General features: G+C 38.7%; 1 protein-coding gene across 5 annotated transcripts in view; it reads left to right on the top strand.

Annotated features, from left to right (window-relative positions):
- Positions 1-21,058, top strand: part of UVRAG (UV radiation resistance associated) — a 329,716-nt gene that overhangs the window by 231,112 nt on the left and 77,546 nt on the right. For all 5 annotated transcript variants that reach the window (XM_003910437.5, XM_031653097.1, XM_021926331.2 and 2 more), the window contains one exon: positions 20,398-20,476. In XM_003910437.5, the coding sequence (XP_003910486.4) occupies positions 20,398-20,476 (79 nt within the window). The remainder of the gene's footprint in view (positions 1-20,397; positions 20,477-21,058) is intronic.

Here is a 21,058-nt window from a genome sequence, read left to right as displayed (position 1 = left end):
TGTATTAGAAACCAGTATACTGGCCGGGCGAGGTGGCTCAAGCCTGTAATCCCAGCACTTTGGGAGGCCGAGGCGGGCGGATCACGAGGTCAGGAGATCGAGACCATCCTGGCTAACATGGTGAAACCCCGTCTCTACTAAAAATACAAAAAACTAGCCGGGCGTGGTGGCGGGCGCCTGTAGTCCCAGCTACTCGGAGGCTGAGGCAGGAGAATGGCCTGAACCTGGGAGGCGAGACTTGCAGTGAGCAGGATCAGCCACTGCACTCCAGCCTGGGTGACCTGGCTGAGACTCCGTCTCAAAAAAAAAAAAAAAAAAAAAAAAAGAAACCAGTATACCCTGACAACCCCTCTCATGCAACTGCCTCTCCCTACACCAGCAGAAAACCTGAAGTTTACTCTTGAGAGGTCGAACTAGACGAACCCTGGATTCAGGGACAGCTAGCATAACTGAGGGCAGAGGTGCCAGCTGAAAAAAGGAATCGATTGTACATACAAGAATGTGGAAAAATGATCCAAGAAAAAATACATACAGCTTCTTAGAGTTGTACATCTCCATATGAAACTTCCAGTCCTCTGGTAATAACTCCAGAGTGAAACCTGCCTTTTGGCCAGTCCTGTCAATGAACATCTTTCAATATGTGTGCTCTTTAGTGCCTTGCTTTTAAAAATGATTAACCAAAGAATTGCCAGACATTTGAGGAAACTTCTCATATGAAATATAGAAGCCAAAATCATGAAAAAGAAATGTGGAGGAAAGAAGGATTATAAGGATAAATAAAAAGCAATAGTGTGTTGGGATTTTTTTTTAGGACACTTTAAATAATATCCTCAAAGAGACAAGGGAAAGTACTGTATCCAAGAACAAAAACAAGATGGTATAAAAATGAACATTCAGTAAAAGATGAAACTTGGCAAATTAAAATGATGGAAGTTTTTTAAAAATTCAACAGAAGATTGGAGGTAAAGTTGTTTTTCTCTTAAAAAAAAAAAAAAAAAGCCAAACAGAGATCAAAGATAAGAAAGAAAAGATAAGAAATTAGAGGAATTCCTCAAATGTTTAATGATCCAACAATCCAGATAGCAGTGAGTGCAAAAAAGAAACAGAAAAGGGAAGGTAGGAAATTATCCAACTAATAATAATGCAAGAAAATTCTAATAATTAAAATACTTGATTTCAAGTGGAAAGAGCCGAGCCCAGCGAGTGTCTGACACAATAACATTTTAAAAGCCCACAATAACATTTTAAAAGGCACATCACTGGTAAATTATGGAATTCTAGAGGTAAAGTGAAGATTCTAAAAGCTTGCAGAGAAAAAAAGTACATACAAAGGAAAAGGAGTTATAAAATCTTACTCCTCAAAGGCAGCACTGAAAGTTAGAAAGCAATGGAACAATCCTTCAAAGTACTGAGGGAAAATTATTTCTATAACCTATATTTATATCAAGCTATCAGTCAAATAAAAGGGTAGAAAAAAGACTTCAGGCATGAAAATCCTATGCACCTTTCTTAGGAAACTTCTGGAAGATGGACTCTATTAATATAAAGGAATAAACCAAGTAAGAAGAAAATATTATTCAAGGAAAAGAAGGGATCTCAGGGTGAAGGGAAATCATAGATGATCAGCTCCCGCACTGTCTAATGGAGCAAGAGGACAAAGGCACCAAGAAAGAGTGAAACTGAAAGAGGATTTAACTGTAGCAAGAGGGAATTTTCATTGCTTCCAGAGGTTCTGGGAATAAATTAGTGAGAGGTACATAAATTTAGCAAATGAAAAAACTAGGTGGTTATTAACTCCATGGAAAAACCAAGTTTAAAAAAATTAAAATATGATACATTATATGGCTCAGCTCAAAAAAATAACATGGTTATAATACTGTAACGTTGCATACTGATTTAACCAAAAATTATGATGTTGACCCTAGTGAACAGATGGGAGGAAGGGGGAAGTGTGGGTATTTTGGAAGAGGTGGGGAAGCAGTGTGTAAGAGAGCTATATCCTCATCTTCCCCAATATGTTGTCAGTAGATCATTTTTAAAGCCATCGAGTCGAGAAACAGGAATAAAAGGATATTAATGAGAAACATAGAGGGAAAATACCAGGGGAAAAAAGCAGCCTAAAGTGATGAGAATAATAAGCTTGGAGGTCTAGGAATGGAGATAAAGCTCTAGGGTATTTTAACTAATAAACATGTAAACTAATGTTTTTAATATCAGGCTTGTAGAACAATTTGGTTTTTCAACCATGTGTATCTTTTATTTTGATAAAAATTGATTTTTAAGTGTGCTTTTGGTGGCTTCATTTATACAAAGTCTTTGCAAACTAACAGTACAATTCAGTGAACATTTATTCAATACCTGCTCTGTTAGACCATTGTACGAGAGACAGACATGTAAACATGATTGTAAAACAAAGCCTAATGTGATTACCTGCTCCCAAATGATGAATAAATACTGATATCTCATGGAAGCACCTCACTTTTTTCGGGACTAGGGGAAGGCTTCAGAGAGGATAGAGCATTTGCACTGGGCCCTGAAGGGTGAGAGCAGTCTGAAGAGGAGGTTCAGTGCCAGCTGTGGCCAGTGTTGTCAGATCCCACCGTCACTGGAAAAGGAGATGTGTGTAGGAAAGAAATCTGGTGGAGCTGTGGGAGGCTGTTTTGACTTCTCTGCCTCTCCTAGACATTTATATTAGTCATTTCTTCCTGAGGATTTTCTCCTCCCTGGCCTATCACCCAGACACTCTTAATTTTAGTATTGACTTTGCCATGCTGTTATATTGTGGTTCTCTCCCCACTGGCACCCTGCCTCTTACTTAAACTTGTGGTCTGATTTAGAGAAGGACAAGGGAAGGGAAAAGAAAATATTGGTTTCACCTGGCCAGATGTAGATTCCTCAGTATAAAGATAGGAACTCTCTTTCCTGACCTCATAGGTTTCTAGATATAGCTGTTATCTTTTTTGAGGCACTAAGAGTAAACTGTCATTTTCACAGTTTGAAGGTAATTTTTAGAACCCTCAAGAGTAATATAGGACACATCTAATTTTTTCAAAGAAGTATAATAGTTTCACAACTATAAAATATTTCTCTGTGAAGATGCTTTTCAGAAGTAACTGGGCAAGTCATTATGGTGTGTGTACATGTGTAACATCCTACAACTTTAGAATTTTGTGCCCTGGATTTGTTTTCTTTTATATTGTTGGGTCCAAAAGAGGAAAGGCTGGCTTAGAACTAAATAGCAGAACTAAACCATATGTTTTATACCAAATTAGAAACAGGTGAAGGTTGTTAAACTCCAGCAAGCACTTAGAAAAGCTTGAGACACAAGTTTGTATTAAAGGCAGGTGGTTATATGTACAATAAAAAACAGTCACCAGCACACTGGCTTATTGATACATATGTGATTGATCTTTTTGGATAAAAACAAGGAGGAGTTAATAAATCACTGCACATAGCTATAAAGATGTTTGGGCTTGAAAGCCTAGCCTGTAAGAGCAAATGTGGACCCTGAAGGAAATTTATGAAGCCTAGATCCTTTTAGCTTTACTTAACAGCTAACATCTGACTGACCCAGGGGGACCATGGAAATTTATTGCTGGGCCATTCAAATATTTAAGCTGTTGTGTGATGCAGAACAGGTAAAGATTAGCCCAATAACAAATATGAGGCTATAAAATAAAATGAGATTTCGATGACTTGTAAGTACTTGTCAGAGGTCAGCTCCAAATGACTGGTCAGAAATGGTTAAAAACTTGTTGATAATTAAAGTGGATTGACTATGACAACCTAGATGTTAGCATTGGTTGCTGTCAGATCAGTGATCCTTGGAGTTTCCTCCTCCTTTGAAGTCCATACTTAAAAAAATGACTTAGGGGCCTCTAAATTGTCTTTTTGTGCTCTGAAATTGGGCAAGATGATGAATTGAGGTGATTCCTTTTGCAATTTTATAATTGAAATATGTCTTTCTCAAATACATTCTGAATATAATACAATTCCTAGACAGCATATTCACTTTAGAAAACTGACTTTAGCTAACTTATGTGTGTAATTTTGAGTGTTGACATCCAGAAAGCAGGTAAGTTTTTAGACTTTTTGTGATAGATGATCTAAAATTAGCCTTTAAAACTTAAGTAGTTTAACAGATTTATGCACCCCATTATTGAAAAGTTGATTTAGTGGAATTAAGTGGATGTAACGAATATGACTGTGCTGCAGTCGAGCATATATAGGGCAGCAGGCATAGGCTGAGGTAAACAGCCTAGATGACTCAGCGGGATTGGGGTGCAAGTGCACAGTACCATATCTTATATAATCATAGCCATGTAGACACAGCATAGAGAAGCTCCCTACCTGGCTCTCAGCAGCTATTGTTTGTGTAGTGTATAAATGTAACACTAACCCTGTGAAGAGGCTGCTGAATAAAGCCATGTCTCATCTACCTGCTGTCTCTTGAGTGTTCTTCCAGCTCCCGGCCCCACATCCACCCACTCCCCTCAGCCCTCAACTGGGGTTGGAACCTGACCCTGAGCATGACAGTGGATTTTTCAAAGACTTTCCAAATATTCTACCCACTTTTATTTATTTAAACCTCAAAAGCAATAATGTATATCCATACAATATCGTTAATAGGACTATGGAAGTTACATGAATGAGATCTACAGTTATTGGCATTGACAATCTTTGCCTTTTTGACTTAACTCTAAACATAAAATGTAGATTTGATGGTTTTCAGAGTGCCAGCTTATCAAATCAGTTGGTAAATTTGGCAGTGATTTGGTGTATGAACATCTGATTTGTGGAGAGAAGAAATCCCCTAGTTTTTAATAGAAATCTTGAATGAAATGAAATTTACAAATAATACAGCTTTACAAAATGGGGTTATTACTTGACGGAGAGCATAGAATAGAATAAAAAGCAGAGGCTTAGGAGTCAGAGAGGCATGGGTTGGAAGTAGCTCCATCACTTCTGCTTCACCCATACATTCACCCCTCCCTCCATTCCACAAATGAATGTGTTCCAGACACAGGGCTCTTGGAGCTGGGATACAGCATCAGTAAGACTTCAGCTCATAGTTCACTTTCCTTCAGAAGATTCAAGGAATAAACAAGCAACTACAATACAGTGTCAAAGGTACCCTGTTAGGGATTGTACAGGGTTCTGTGAAGACACATAGGGAGAAATAATTCAAACTCGGGGCAGGGTTGAAGTGGATTGGAGACGGGTGGCTGTTGTGGAGTGTTACGAAACACAGTGTGACCGTGGGCACTAAATTAACAGTGCTTGCTGGACAATTGCTAGGATTGTATAGATAAAGTATAATAAGTGCAATACCTGCTGTATAATAATATTCCATAAATGCAGTCCAGCATCAGCATCATTGTTACTGCTGTCATTTTATTGGTACTCACTGGCCTTTACTCTAATGGTAGAGGGCTCTACCTGCTATTAATCCATGGCAAACACCATTCTGTAATTTAGGATCTTCTCTCAACCAGATAATTTTCATTTTGAGCAGAACTCAAAGCATTTTCTAAAAATAAGAGTTGGTTGTCTAGGTATATTAAAACCAAGAAAGAAACAGTAGTAAGAACATACCTGAATCTTGAAATCTTCCATATTGATTCCTGTGTTTTGTTTTGTAATTCACAGAGCTATATGTTACTTAGACACTTCTCCTTCAATATTTAATTACCTAATATATTCATTTGTTTAATCATTCATTTGCAGATATTTGTTGAATACCCACTTTGAATAAGAATCTGAGCTTAACACCCATGTCCTCAAGGAAATTGTGTTTTAATTGAGGAAGACAGACATTTGTATAAACAGCTAAAATGTTGAGTAGAAAACGCCAGGTGCATAAGAATGCTTTTTGATTTCAGAAGGCAAAAAAATGAATAAAATATGCCATCTCTCTTGAGACACTTACAAATAGGAGTGGAGGAAAAGAAAAGGGAAATCAAGCATACCATTATGAAAGGTAATAATAATAATTGAATGCCTACTGTATCCTACTAACTGTGCTGGGTCATAGATTTTTTTAAAATGCATTTTGTTGTGTAAATTTGAAGTTCAGTCATAGATTTTCTTGTTTAATTTTCACAGCAATCCTGAAAGATTGCTATTATTAAACCTATTTTAGAGTTTTGGAAACAATTTCAGAGTAGCATGTTCTAGTTCACACCACAAGTAAATAACAAAGTTCTGCCCCTCTGACTTCAAAGCCTTAACTTACTGTACCTAAATAGCCCTTTTGCTTTTCTCCTCTTCTCATCTCAAAATAGGTATCAGCACAAAAATTAAATACGCAATTTTTATATAAAGGATTGAGTACCTGTTATCAGCACTGTATAAGGAAGCGATTTATAGACAATATAGAATTAGATGTCCTCATACATTTAAGCAACCCCATATTATATGTACACATTGTGAAGTGCTGTCTTTAGGTATTTTAGATGGTGAATAGTTTTTCTTCCAAATTTATGTTCCAGATGGAAATATCTTCTGGCATTACCAAGTATTTATGCACCTTGCATGTGTAATTGTGGATTTGGTTTTTTTTTTTTTTCCTTAACATTTACAGATTTTTGTGGGAAACAGGTGCTGTTAAATCCAGGCAAATGCAGGATGACTGTTAATGTTGTGGAATGTGATTTTGATTTGCTTGGCAGAATTTTTATTTTACAAAATTGACTATTAAAAAAAGACATGGTTTCCATCCTTTAATTTTACTCTGTTCACTGAAATTTGCCTGTGGACTGTTTTTCAACAGTTACAAAAAGGGTGTGGAAAAACTGGAAGGTTTCTATAAGGAAATTGATATTGAGTCCTTTAACAATTTCCACAGCCCTGCAACTTACCAAGCAAAAAAAAAGCCGGGGGGGGGGATTATTTTTAACCTTCTTACTAAAATTACTTGGAATTCGTTTTCCCTGAAATTCCGTTCTCTTTTTAGTATAGCTCTGTCTAAAATATTGTATATAATATTGGCAAAGAGAATATTCTGATGTAAATCTTCTCATTACATGATTTCTCCTTTAAAAACTTTGGGGTGATATTTTATTTCCTGTTATATCAAATTTAACCTCTTTTGGTTGGCACATATGTCTCCCATTATATTTTCTCTCTCTTTTCTTCCCCCAAAGAAGGAGGAAAAAACAATCACTCCTCTTTTTGTTCTTCCATGAAGACTTTTAGGATGGAGATCAGCCCTTGGTCTGGAATGGTGTGTGTAGAGGGCCCTACCTAATCTGTCACATACCTTCCTATGCAACTTCAGAGTTGTCCCTTGCCATTCCTCCTTCAGCCCAGTCCTATTGGCCTTCTTGCCAATCCTTGACGCAGCCTTTGCACAAGCCTGCCACAGGCCTTTGCACAAGCTGCTTCCTCTAACCAGAACATTTCTTCCTTTAGCACCTACCCATCTCATTTATTAGGCTGATTATTTGAGCACTATCTGTCTAATCCACTGGACTCTAACCTCTTGTTTGTGTTTACCCAGTCTTATATCCCTACCACCTAACACCATACCTGGCACATAGTATGAGTTCACTGAAAATTTGTTGAATGAATAAATAGCATCCACAGTGGTCATTTTCCTTCATCCCCCCCTGTTATGACGAAAGAGTTGCCCTTGTCCCACCTGCTGTCTAAGGCAGACCCTTCTGTACTCTCACCTGTGTGGTAAGGAACCTATCCTCTTTCACCTCGGGACATGTTTCCTGCTGTGCCCCACCACATCCCTGCAGCTGCTGAGCTCCCCTCTCTCTATGCCAGGCTTCCCACTAGCTTCATTTCCTTACCTCTAGCCACTGCTGAACTCATACCAGTCAGCCTTCATCCCCTGCTACTTCAGTTAAACTTTCATTTACCATATTATCAGCACTACCTACCAATGAACCCACAGAATCAATCCAGTAGACGTTTTATTTTCAGATTGGCTTGACCTGTCTGCTGCACTTAACTGTTGATATCATCCTTCTTACATTAGTGTTTCTCTGAGTTTTTCTGGTGAGATACTTCTTGGTTTTCCTCATATCTTTTAACCAGTCCTTTTCTGGCTCCTTCTCCCCATCCTTCGTTCATATTCTCAAGGCTCTGAAGTGGTTCTCTTGTATACCATTTCTTTAGGCCATCTCATTCATACCTATGGCTTCGGTTTCCATCTAAAATGTTTATAATCCCTTATTTGATATTTTCAGCCCAAATTTTGTCACTTTATTTTATTTATAAATAATAAATATATTTAGTTTATATTATAGAGTATAAATATACTATAGAGAATATAGGTATAAATATATAGTATACAAGTGTATTATATTTATATATAATAAATATATAGCCAGGCGCTGTGGCTGACGCCTGTAATCCCAGCACTTTGGGAGAATCACCGAAGGTCAGGAGTTCAAGACCAGCCTGGCCAACATGGCAAAACCCCATCTCTACTAAAAATACAAAAATTAGCCAGGCGTGGTGGTACATACCTGTAATCCCAGCTACTCGGGAGACTGAGGCAGGCGAATTGCCCCAACCCAGGAGGCAGAGGTTGCAGTGAGCCAAGATCACACCACTGCGCTCCAGCCTGGGCGACAGAGTGAGACTCTGTCTCAAAACACACACATACACACACACACACACAAACACAAACAAATATGCACCTGCTCCTCCTCCTGTGTTTCCTATCACAATTCACAGATACCGCCATCTGCCTCGTTTCTCAATTGAGAAATGAAAGGGTCATCTTTGACTCCTCCGCTCTTTACCATTTTGTAACAATCAATCCATCACAAAATTCTTTTGGTTCTTCCCACAAATCTATTCACATATCTTCCTCTCTACTTCTGGAACCCTAACCAAAACTGTTACCATTTCTGGCCTGGAATTTTGCAATAACCTTCTATCCAGGTCCTGTTCCCCTTTATTTACCACACTGTAGCCAGTCTGGTCTTTAAAAAACATAAACCCCATCTTATTACACCCAAGCTTTAAAAAGTTATTATCCTCCCAGCTGGGCATGGTGGCTCACGCCTGTAATCCCAGAACTTTGGCCCAGGCAGGCGAATCATAGAGGTCAGAAGATCGAGACCAGCCTGGCCAACATGGTGAAACCCCATCTCTACTAAAATACAAAAAATTAGCCAGTCATGGTGGCGGGCACCTGTAGTCCCAGCTACTCGGGAAGCTGAGGCAGGGGAATCACTTGAACCTGGGATGCGGAGGTTGCAGTGAGCCAAGATCGTGCCACTGCACTCCAGCCTCGCAACAGAGCAAGACTCCATCTCAAAAAAAAAAAAAAAGTTATTATCCTCTCATTTTCCTTAAGGATACAGTGTAGACTTGGTTTTCTTGTGGTTTATAAAACCTTGCATAGTCTGGTACCTGCTGACCTTACCAGCCTAATCTTATGGCACTTAACCCCTCACACTCTTTTTTTTTACCCTAGCTCCTAGCTGTTTAATTTCACCCGTAATTTTATAAAAAGATGGCAATTCCATTCTGTCAGTTGCTTAGGTCCAAAACTTTGAAGTCATCCTTGACTCCTCTTCCTCTCACACCTCATAGAAGATCTGTCACCAGATCATGTTGGCTCTGTCTTCAAAATAAGAGAATCCAACCACTTCTCACCACCTCCACAGCCACCATCTTGGTTCAAACCTCTGTCTTCTCTTACCTAAAGTTTTGCAGTAGCCTCCCCTTGTTTCTTTTCTTGCTCCTCTGCAGTTTATCCTCACAGAGCAGCCATTAAACCCTCCAGTGCTTCTCCTGTCATTCAGAGTAAAAACCGAAGTCCTTGCTGTGACCTCCAGGACCCTGCATGATGTAAACCCATTCCCTTGCTGACCTCATCTCCTGGTCCTTTTTCCCTCACTCTGCTCCAGGCACTCTGGCCTGCCTTCACTTCCTTGGATGTGAACATACCAGGCATTCCTGTCTCAAGGCCTTTTCACTTTTCATTTCACCTGCCTGGAACACTCTCCCCCAGATAGCTTCAAGACTTTCTCACTTCCTTCAGGTTTTTGTTCAGATGTAATCTTCTCATTGAACCTCCTCTCATTTGTCATGTCTTTCCCACTGAAATGTAAGCTTCATGAGGACAGGAATTTTTTTTGTTGTTTTGTTCACTGTGTTAGCTCAGCACCTAGAACAGTGCCTACCACAAGGTGATGATGCAGTAACTATTGCTAACCGAGTGAATTAAGAATAGTATTTGCTTTATTTGTCCAATGCTCATTAGAGTCTTTGGTATAAAATAAGTAAATCATCTATTGATTGAATCAGTTCTTTTACACTAATTTCAAGTGCTCTTTCATCTTCTCTCTTTCAAATTTCTGACCTTTACTTTCTTCAAAACTAGTTTTAAATTTTCCACGTATAGGAAGCTGCCTACGATTAATCCTGTCGCTCAGACTGGAGTGCAGTGGTGTGATCTCGGCTCACTGCAACCTTCATCTCCTGGGTTCAAGTGATCCTCCCACCTTAGCCTCCCGAGTAGCTGGGATTACAGGCATACACCGTCATGCCTGGCTAATTCTTGTATTTTTAGTAGAGACAAGATTTTGCCATGCTACACAAGCTGGTCTCAAACTCCTGGGCTCAAAGGATCCACATGTCTTGGTCCCCCAAAGTGCTGAGATTACAGGCGTGAGCCACCGTGTCCAGGCTGTTTTTCTCCTATTATTTGCCATTAGCTAAACCTTTTTTTTTGGTTTATTTATATTGTATCCCAAGATTGTATTATGAAAATATCTAAACATACAGAAAAGTTGAAAGAATCTTAATAGTGGACACCCATACACCCACCACCTAGATTCTGCGGTTACTTTCGCTGTACCTGTGTTATTGTATCTTTCCATTTATCCATCTGTTTATGTATTATATCAACCTACTTATTTCCATGAATCTTAAAGTAAGTTTCAGATATCAGTAGACTTCCCCCCAATGCTTCATCATGCATATAATTAATCAGAGCTCAGTATTTGTTTATGATTCTTCTTCTTTTGAGGTAAAAGTTATATATAATGAAATATACACTTTTTTTTTTTTTTTGAGAAGGAGTCTCACTCTGTCACCCAGGCTGGAGTGCAGTGGCATGATCTCGGCTCACTGCAAGCTCCGCCTCTCAGGTTCACGCCATTCTCCTGCCTCAGCCTCCTGAGTAGCTGGGACTACAGGCACCCACCACCACGCCTGGCTAATTTTTTGTATTTTTAGTAGAGACGGGATTTCATCGTTTTAGCCAGGAGGGTCTCGATCTCCTGACCCTCGTGATGTGCCCACCTCAGCCTCCCAAAGTGCTGGTATTACGGGCGTGAGCCACCGCACCCGGCCAGAAATATACAAATCTTAAATGAACTATTCTCAGTTCCATCAAATACATATGCATCTGTACAGTCCAGCCCTTGTCAAGATACAGATCATTGACTCTCCCCTGAAACTTCCCTCTCTCTGCCCTCTCTCTTTTATGTAGTTTTGTATTTGTATTTGTATTCTCTCTCTCTTTTTTCTAGTGAATCACTGTCTTTCCCAGTCCCCTACTTAACTATTGTTTAACCATAAGCATGCAGTATGAACTTATTGTAGGTTCTTTCATCCTCAACACTTAGGTGGTTTTCAGTTTTTGGCTATTATGAGTAAAGTTGCTGTGAACATTTTTGTACATGGTATTTTTTTGGGCAAATGTTTTCATATATCTTGGGTAAATACTCAGGAACAGAATTGCTACATCATAGGATAAGTGTATGTTTAGTTTTATAAGTAACTGTCAGACCTTTTTCCGTAGAGTGTAATGTACATCTTATACTCCCACTCAACAATAGATAAGAGTTCTGGTTGCTCCACATCTTAAGTCTCTTAATCTGGAGGTTCTCTCCTTCTTTATTTTTCCTTGCAATTTTTTCCTTGTTGTGTAAGTTAAACTTACTCTGCAGATCTCTGTAAAGTTCCTCACATTTTGGATTTTGCTGATTGTATTAACATGTGTATCTTTCCCCTGTGTTAGCTATAAACTGGAGATAAAAACTTAGATGATCATACTGAGTTTTCTTGGCAAGAATACTTCATAGGTGTTACTGATGCTTCCTTTTGTATCACATTTGGAAGCACATTATGTCCAATTATCTCTTTTTTGTGTGTAATGTTAAAATTGATTAGTACCCGTGACCACTCTTAGTCTAATCTGCCCTCAGTAATCTTTCTGAGGAAGGATTTTAGATTGAGTGACATGCAGTGGTCTCTCTAGGGGGTGATTCTGATCAAAGGCCAGAATGACAAGAAAGTGTCAGCTCTGGGAAGACTTCAGGAGCAAACACTTAAAAAACAGATAATAGCAAGTTCAAAAGTCCCAAAGTAGGAAACAAGCTTGGCATGTTCAGGGAACAGAAAGAAAACCAGCATGACTTGAGCATAGCGAGTGCCAAGGAGAATGACATGAGGTAGAAGTGGCTTTAGCCACATAAGGCCCTGTGGGCTACCCTGTGTAGTTTAAATTTTATTTCCAGTGCAGTGGAAAATCTTTTGATGGTTCTAAGTAGGAGACTGTGCCACGATCAGATTTGATTTTTCAAAGATCAGTTGGCTGTGGGAAAGAGGGAGAAAATGTCCATTGTTAATCATGCTTTTCATAGATTATAACTTTAGCCCGAAGCAATGGATATCTGTTACTTTCTGTGTTACTTTAAATTGATTATGATGTTTAAAATGAGATATCACTTACGGGGGAAGGTTAAATGGCCCTTAGAGTAAAGTTATTAATCCAAAGAAAGATGGAAACTTAAACAATAGATTTCAGTCGTTAAGTATTAAATGATAAATGGAAATGGAAATATTCTTTTAAAATGGCTTATTTTTTAAAGAGTACATTTTGGGCTGGTTAATAAATGTGACTTTTTAACATGGAAACAGATGCTCAAATATTTTCAGTCCCCAGTGTAACCCCCACAGCCAGCCATTTCCATCTCACATACCTATGGCCTGCCTTATACTTTCACTGCATTACCATCAACAGTTAAAACTCCAGTGACACTATACAACATAGCAGAAAAATGTGAGGTTTTTTTTTTCCCCCTCTTTAGTCTTGGCAGAGTAAAACATAGTCCTTTTTACTCTACCAGGTGCTTTACTTTGGCCATAATAATTTAGTATGGGTCTATAGCCTTTGGTCACTTCCCTTACTCGATCATAGGGGAAAAATAGGGGCAGATTGCATGCTGCTGACATTTTAGATTAACTCTTTTTTCACAGGTTTTTTTTTGTTGTTATTGTTGCCCTGGAGAACTTGAATGAGGCTCGTGTTGTTTTTTTGTTGTTGTTGTTTTGTTAATTGCTTCTTTAAAGTGCATGTAGCCTTAAGACTTACCATAGCCAACCAAGAACTGGTTGCTCCTGATAGATAGTAGGTCGTCCCACCAGTTACACAGACTGGTATTCCACAAGAGGAGCCCAGTAGGTATTCATGTTATAATCTATCCCCATTTCTGAACCACTAAGCATACAAGAGTTAACTCACAATTTACTATAGTTGTTGTAGGGGGGACTTTTTGGGAAAATAAACATTGAAAATGTCTTTTAAAATGAGTTTTAGGTCCGGGCATGGTCACTCATGCCTGTAATCTTAACACTTTGGGAGGTCGAAGTGGGAGGATTGCTTGAGCCCAGGAGTTCAAGACCAGCCTGGGCAACATAGTGAGACCTTGTCTCTATCCCCCGGTGCCAAAAATTAGTCAGGTGTGGTGGTGCACACCTGCCGTCCCAGCTACTTGGGAGACAGAGGCAGGAGTATCACTTGTGCCCGGGAGGTCAGAGGCTGCAGTGAGTCATGATTGTGCCACTGCACTCCAGCCTGGGCGATAGAGCAAGATCCTATCTCAAAAAAAAAAAAAAAAGAATTTTATTGGTTTTGGCAGATACCCTGATTTAATTTTGGTTACTTCTTTAAATGTGATGTAGCCCTCAAATAAAGCATGAGGCACCAAGAACAAGAATTGTGCACATGTGAATGTGAATCATGAAGTGTGGGAAAATTAATGCACTACCACTAGAACATGAAATAAATGAATATGGAAACAACTACGAATCGATCTCTAGGCATTAAATAGGCAACAGGAAGGTCAAAGGAGAATCGTTGAGTCCTGGAGCGGTCAAGGGCAATTTAAAAAGGAATGTGTGGTGGGGCGCGGTGGCTCACCCCTGTAATCCCAGCACTTTGGGAGGCCAAGGTGGGTGGATCACGAGGTCAAGAGATCAAGACCATCCTGACCACCATGCTGAAACCCTGTCTCTACTGAAAATATAAAAATTAACTGGGCGTGATGGCACGCAACTGTAGTCCCAGCTACTCGGGAGGCTGAGGCAGAAGAATTGTTTGAATCCGGGAGGCGGAGGTTGCAGTGAGCCAAGATCGCGCCACTGCACTCCAGCCTGCCAATAGAGCAAGACTCCGTCTTAAAAAATAAAATAAAATAAAATAAAAATAAAAATAAATGCGACAACTTGAACTAGATCTTATGAAGGATGGAATAGTGTTTAGATAGGAAAGCAAGAAAGATGGACACTTTCGAGAACTAAGTAAAGGCAGAGAAAGAAAAGTGAACTTGATGTGTTTGTGACACTGTGAGGAAACCTCTTGAGCAAAAGGTGACAGATCAATTGGGTACATGGGTCAGATCACTTAGGCCTTGAAAGGTAGGCAGAGGAGTTGAAATTTAAAACAATAACTGATTATGAAGCAGGGCTGAGAAGTGACATAAGAGGTCTTCCTTAAGAGAAAATAATAACTTATATTTGTGTCATGCTTTGCAGTTGCAGTGTACTTTCTCAATCTTGAGGTGTTGTATCCTCACAAGATACTTGTGAAGAAGGCAGGAAAGATGATAGTTTCTCCACTTCACAGCTTAAGAACTTAGCATTAAACTAGTTATGATTTACCCAAGTTCATATAACAACTAAGTATGTAATGGAGCTGAGACTGGAAAAACTGTGTCTTTTCTGTCGTAGTTCAGTTTTTAAAAACGTAGTAGACTTCCTAAAATCAATCTGACAGTGATATGGAGCATGAACTGGCATTAAGGATTCTGGCTAGGTAGTAAGCAAACTGATAAGAGCTTAGAACAATGACTCTCAACTGGAGGCAGTTTGAACCCCTTTCCCCACCCACCCAGGCAACACTGGGCAATGTCTAGAGACATTTTTGGTTATCACAGCTGGGAGTCCAGTGCTATTGGCTTTTAGTGAGTAGAGGATAGAGATGCTGACCCTGCTAAACATCCTGCAGTATATAGGACAGCACCCCACAACAAAGAATTATCCAGAGTGGCAGCAGGGATGGAGAATGTTACAGAGTTGAAATGACTTGTCAGCTTGGTGAAGCACTGCATATGTAAAAGGCAAATCAGGTGGGTAAAGTTGAATGCCACTCTACGTCCAAGTAATTGATAGAGAAAAGTTGTAATGGCAAACTAGTGTGGACAGGAGAAAGTATACTGAGTTTGAGGTAAAGTCATGGCCTCAGAATATATTGAGTCCATGTTGTCACATTTTGTATAAATACTAATGGCAGAAGTAATATGTATGATTTAAAAATTTGAATTAACTGTAGCCATGTCCTCATCCCCAGTTGCCATCAAAGAACTCAATCTGGATGTGAGGCTCTGAAGGTGAAGGCAAGAAACTGTCGGCAGCTTGGAGTCCTTTGTAAAAATGTCTGAGTTGGTGGGGAGAGGGTAGTGTTTATAATAGTTGTATCTTTTATAAATATTTGAAGTTTGAAAATCAGTTTCTTGTCACAGTTTTTTTCAAGTTGTGTGTGATATATTTTTCATGGGTTAACGTCTCTAGGTGCGTATATATATATTATATATACACACATATTTACATATATATGTCTGTATATTTATGTATATAAATTTACATATGTGTGTGTATATATGTATATATACACATATATTTACATGTGTGTGTGTGTACACACACACACACACACATATATATATATAACAATTAGTAAAAAAGAAAAATCCTGCTCAGGCTCAGCCTGTGCATATGAATTTCTTGTTTTGGTACTTCACTTTCCAAATTTCAGTCGGTCTACTTTGCAACCTTAGCTGCTACCTGTCATGATGACTCTTTGGCATTAGAGTCTCAAATCTTTTTTGGTTCCCGAAGGAAAAAATGAAATTATATTCAGTATGTTTAGTTTCACGTATTCAGAATTATAGAATCTTGGAGCTGGAGGAGATACTATGCCTGATTGAGTCCAGTGGATCATCTAGTATTTGATTCCTCTTGTGTTAGTCTCTAAAGCTACTGTAAGTTACCACAAACTTCATGAGACAAACAGCAGAAATTTACTCTCACACAGTTCTGGAGGCCAGAAGTCCAAAATCAAAGGTCATCAGGGCCACACTCCTTTCTTTATCCTTTACAGCTTCTGGTGGCTCCAGGCATTGCTTGACTTGTGGCTGCATAGCTAAGCTCTGCCTCCGTCTGCACACAACCTCTTTTCTCTTTGTCTCACCTCTGTGTTTCCTTATTATGATACTTACTAGATTGAGGGCTCACCTGACTAATAGAAAATGATCTCAACTCAAGATCCTTAACTATTTTAGATCTTTTCATCAAATAAGGTCACTTAGACAGGTCCCAGGGATTAGAATATGGACATATCTTTTTGGAGGCCACTGTGTAACCCACTACATCCACTAAATACATGTCCATTGTTTGTTTGTGTTTGTCGCCCTTCTCTGCTTGGCTGCCTCTAACCAAGATCTTTAGGATTTTGAATAATTTTGTAGTGAAATCAATCTCCTGTAATGCATATACCGTTCGCTTTGGTTCTCCCTGCTTGAAGCCATGCAGAAAAAAAAATGAATTATTTTTCTCTCTGAAAGTCCTTCATTTGTTTTCCCTGAGACTTGTATCCTCCGGGACAAACACCTTTGGTTCCTTCAACAATTTCTCTCAATACTGACTCCTGTTCCCCTAATCATCCTGGGTTTGCTTCTCTAAAGCATTCAGAGGCAATAGAGAGAATACTGAATTTATTATTGAAGACCTAATACTGAGGCCATGTCTCTTCCACTTACTACTTAGGGGACCAAGGCAAATCAATTTATTTTAAATAACAATAATACTGACTGCTTCATATTTCACTGCATGCTTTTTATAGTCAAATGAGATTGTTATAAACGTTCTCTAGAAACATAACCTTTAAGTAAGGATACAAGTGTTCATCTGTCTGTTGTAAAATACTTTCACTCCCAGAACTGAGCATAGGTCTCTCAGTACAGTCTAACCTAGTGCAAAGTAGTAATCACTATCACGTTCCCCAGCTGAGCTGCTCCTCTTCTGTTACCACAGCCTGGGATCACAGTAGCTTTTTTGGTAGTCATCGTGTAATTCTTAACTCATATTGAAATTGTTCCGTACTAAAGAGTTCCAAATCGTTTTCACAAATAATCTTTTTTTAAAAAATTCAACAAATGTTTATTGAGTTCTGCTAGTAGCAGTGCTTAGACACTTCACAGAGAGGCAAAGAGGAACAAAATAAAATCGGTTTCTGCCCTCTTGGAGCCTACAGTATCATAAGGGAGACACACATTAACCAAGTAATCACACAGTGAGTGTAAATTTACAATCTGAGACAGACTGGAAAAAGAAAGGGTTGCAAACTGACCTAAGCCAGTTTGATAGTTCACAATGATATGAGTATTTACAGTAGATAAAGGTGGGCTCTGATAATTAAGATTGGAGGTCTGCAGTTCTCCCCACTAACCTCTTCACCAGCTGGTGTTAGTTACAGTGACAGTAAGGCTCAGATGGAATTCTGTCACACGTGTAATCTTATTTATTGCTTTCTAATTCCTTGATTTTTCTATTTATAGAAAGAGTCACAAGGTATGGTTCAGTTAAGGCCATGTGAAGGCAGTAGAGTCAGTGAATTTTCTATGTAGAAATTTAATTTAATTTGAAAATAATATTAGCCATTTTAATTGAATATAATAATAAATTGCATTGAATCTTCATAGGAAATACATGGTTCATCCTTCAGTTATTTAATGTAATACTCCTTTAATGAGTCCCCTTTGCGATGTTATGGACCTACTTCTGGTTGTACTTTAATGGCCACATTCTTATCTAAAGCTTCTATAGCTTGCTAACGTAATTCTCCAATATAAGATTTGTATCTTATGTTCTGATAATAGGTTTTGCCCTTTAAAATGGGTGTTTTTCAAGATTGATAGATCTATAAATCCATGTACTTTTGCAAAGTAAGATGAATGCATGATAGTTATAAGCTATTTTACTCTTCAACTTCAAGTGACCTAAGAATTTGAAAGCAATATAAAATGTAAATTCTGTCTTAATATTTGATCTGTCTTTGCATTGCCTTATTTGAACCATACCTTGTGGCTTTTTGTATAAATAAGTCCCACTGAAGTCATAATAAAGTCAAATGTTGTGAAATCAATTTTTTAGAAATGTTGAAGCTTGGTTTTCAACGTATGCTGATCTCAATTTACTCTTCTAACATACGAAACAGTTTCTAGATATATACCTTGAAAATGGAGATAGCTATGGGTTTGGAGAGCTGTTCAGATAGTCTACATCTGAAGCTTATAGAATAACGGCTAGACAGCAGAGAGGTTTAGGACTGTAGTAGATTTTCTCTAAAGTGCCCCTGTTGGGTATTTGCAAATATGTTGCTTCTTTGCAGGCTACCCCATCTGAATTTGAATGATTCCCAGACATCTTGCAAAAACCTGGTGTTGCACTTTGCTTATCCTGAATTTGCTATGCTGCCATTTTTATGCATCTCAATTTGAGGCCAAACCACATGTCCTAGTTTATTTTTTACTGTTTCAATTAAATATAAAGCTCTGTCTTCTTAATGGGTGTGTGAAGCATTTAGTGTTCCTTTAGTAGAGAATAAATACAGTTCATGACCTTGCTCACTCCCCAGCGCTTATAATTTTATAGTGTAACAAATTTGCCTTTGGATACTATATAGCCAGCAACTCCTGAGAATTTAATATAAAGCCCTTAAATTCTATTTCCTTTATTTTATTTCCTCTGGAAAATAATGTCCTTTAGGCTTTATGGAATGTATCTTTTCCTCAGACAATTAAAAGACAATTGAAATTAAGAGTAGTAATTGTCACCTGCCATTCATTTCAATAAGATTATTTTATTCTTGAGAATAATTGTATATCGCAGAAGGAAGATGAAGTTTTCTTCTTGACCCTAAATAGTTATTGATCTGTTTGTAAAGAAATCTGTATCAGATGCTAAAACTTTTGCTTGATCTTGAGAATCAGAAAACAATGACTAGACTATAGGTGTGCTCTAACCTTCTTCATTTGCAAGTATAAAGAAGGGGAATAGTGAGGGGAGTTACTGTCTAAAATAACTCATTATCTTTATGAAGATCCAGATCGCATGCCTTTGTTGCTCCAGTGAGGCAGGTTAAAATAGAAAGTCCTGTATGAGAGGCTTGTGGCTCGAGCACATTGCCTTAGAGAAGTTGCATCCAAATAGCCATCCCTGTAAATATGAGTGAATATTTTAATGAATTTTGGCTCATATTGGCACTGTTGATTTCAATGGTCACCTTAAAAGAAACAGAAATCTTGCTGGGCGCGGTGGCTCACGCCTGTAATCCCAGCACTTTGGAAGGCCGAGACGGGCGGATCACAAGGTCAGGAGATCGAGACCATCCTGGCTAACACGGTGAAACCCCGTCTCTACTAAAAATACAAAAAATTAGCCGGGCAGGGTAGCGGGCGCCTGTAGTCCCAGCTACTCGGGAGGCTGAGGCAGGAGAATGGCATGAACCCGGGAGGCGGAGCTTGCAGTGAGCTGAGATCCGGCCACTGCACTCCAGCCTGGATAACAGAGCTAGCCTGGGTGACAGAGCAAAGACTCCATCTCAAAAAAAAAAAAAAAAAAAAAAAGACACAGAAATCTTATATATTGCTTCTAAGTCTGATTTTTTTTTTTTTCTTTCCTAATCTTTCTCTCCCATTTAGTAGAAGTTGAGATGTCAGGTCCAAGATATTAGAGGGAAAAATTTCTGGGATCTTAATCTTAGCTAAGGTGGCAAGTTTATGATATGTAAATAGGAACCAGTGGCCTCAACTCCTTGGTGGAGTGGATTGGTCACTTTCTTAAACATTAGTTCCTTGTTCTGTGACCTATTCACTTCTTCTTTTGAAAGAAAGCAGCTGTTATTCTGACTTAATTAATATTATGAAGATGTCAGTAGATTGCAATGACTATAACTAGGTGACTTAGTCCAGTTCAGATGTTTATACTGTATCTAAGAAATTTTAGCCTCTGTTGACAACTTGGAGGTTGTATTTACTCAGCTTTGGAAAATATCTGATCCTTCTTTACCTTTCTTAGGTTTCCACTGTATCCAAAAGGAGGGGAGAAGTTGCAATTTGATTATGGTGTCTATCTTCTGAACAAAAATATAGCCCAGGTAAGTCTCTGTTCTTCACTTATCTCCTACTTCCATGCATAGCCTCTTTCCTTAGATTGCTAGCCCTTTTTCTTTATAAACATGCACTGCAGTTGACCCTTTTATTTAACCAGTTACATTAGTAATACACAGTTCTTCTTTTGACCACATTTTTTTTCTGTGCCCTTAAAATGACTACAGGGAAGCAATGAATACAAATTGGAATCCTCTTACTAAACTCTGAATCTCTTTCTGTGTTTTTACTTGCTGGTAGACTACACTTCGATGTGTGGGCTTCATCATCTCTTGCCTCTGCAGCTTGACCAATTGTAATTTTCTTTTCTTAGGCTATTTCTAGGGACTCAGTTTGCATTGTTGTTTCTGGAGTAAAAGTTCAGTGCCTATGCAAGTACTTCATGGTATCCTCACTTTGTTATTCAGGGCCCAAAGGAAAAGACCAAGCACATGGCCTTTCCAGTCTGTCTTGGATGTTTGTGGCACTCTCAACATCACATCAGTTAGGATCCCACCTAAATAATGTCTTTCCGTATGCCATAGTAAGACTATCAGATGCCTAGGTTTGTGTTTTCCTGAAAGAAATAT

This window comes from Papio anubis, chromosome 12 (assembly GCF_008728515.1).
Source record: "Papio anubis isolate 15944 chromosome 12, Panubis1.0, whole genome shotgun sequence".
In the NCBI taxonomy this organism is placed as follows: domain Eukaryota; kingdom Metazoa; phylum Chordata; class Mammalia; order Primates; family Cercopithecidae; genus Papio; species Papio anubis.
This window is presented reverse-complemented; position numbering and strand designations above follow the sequence as displayed.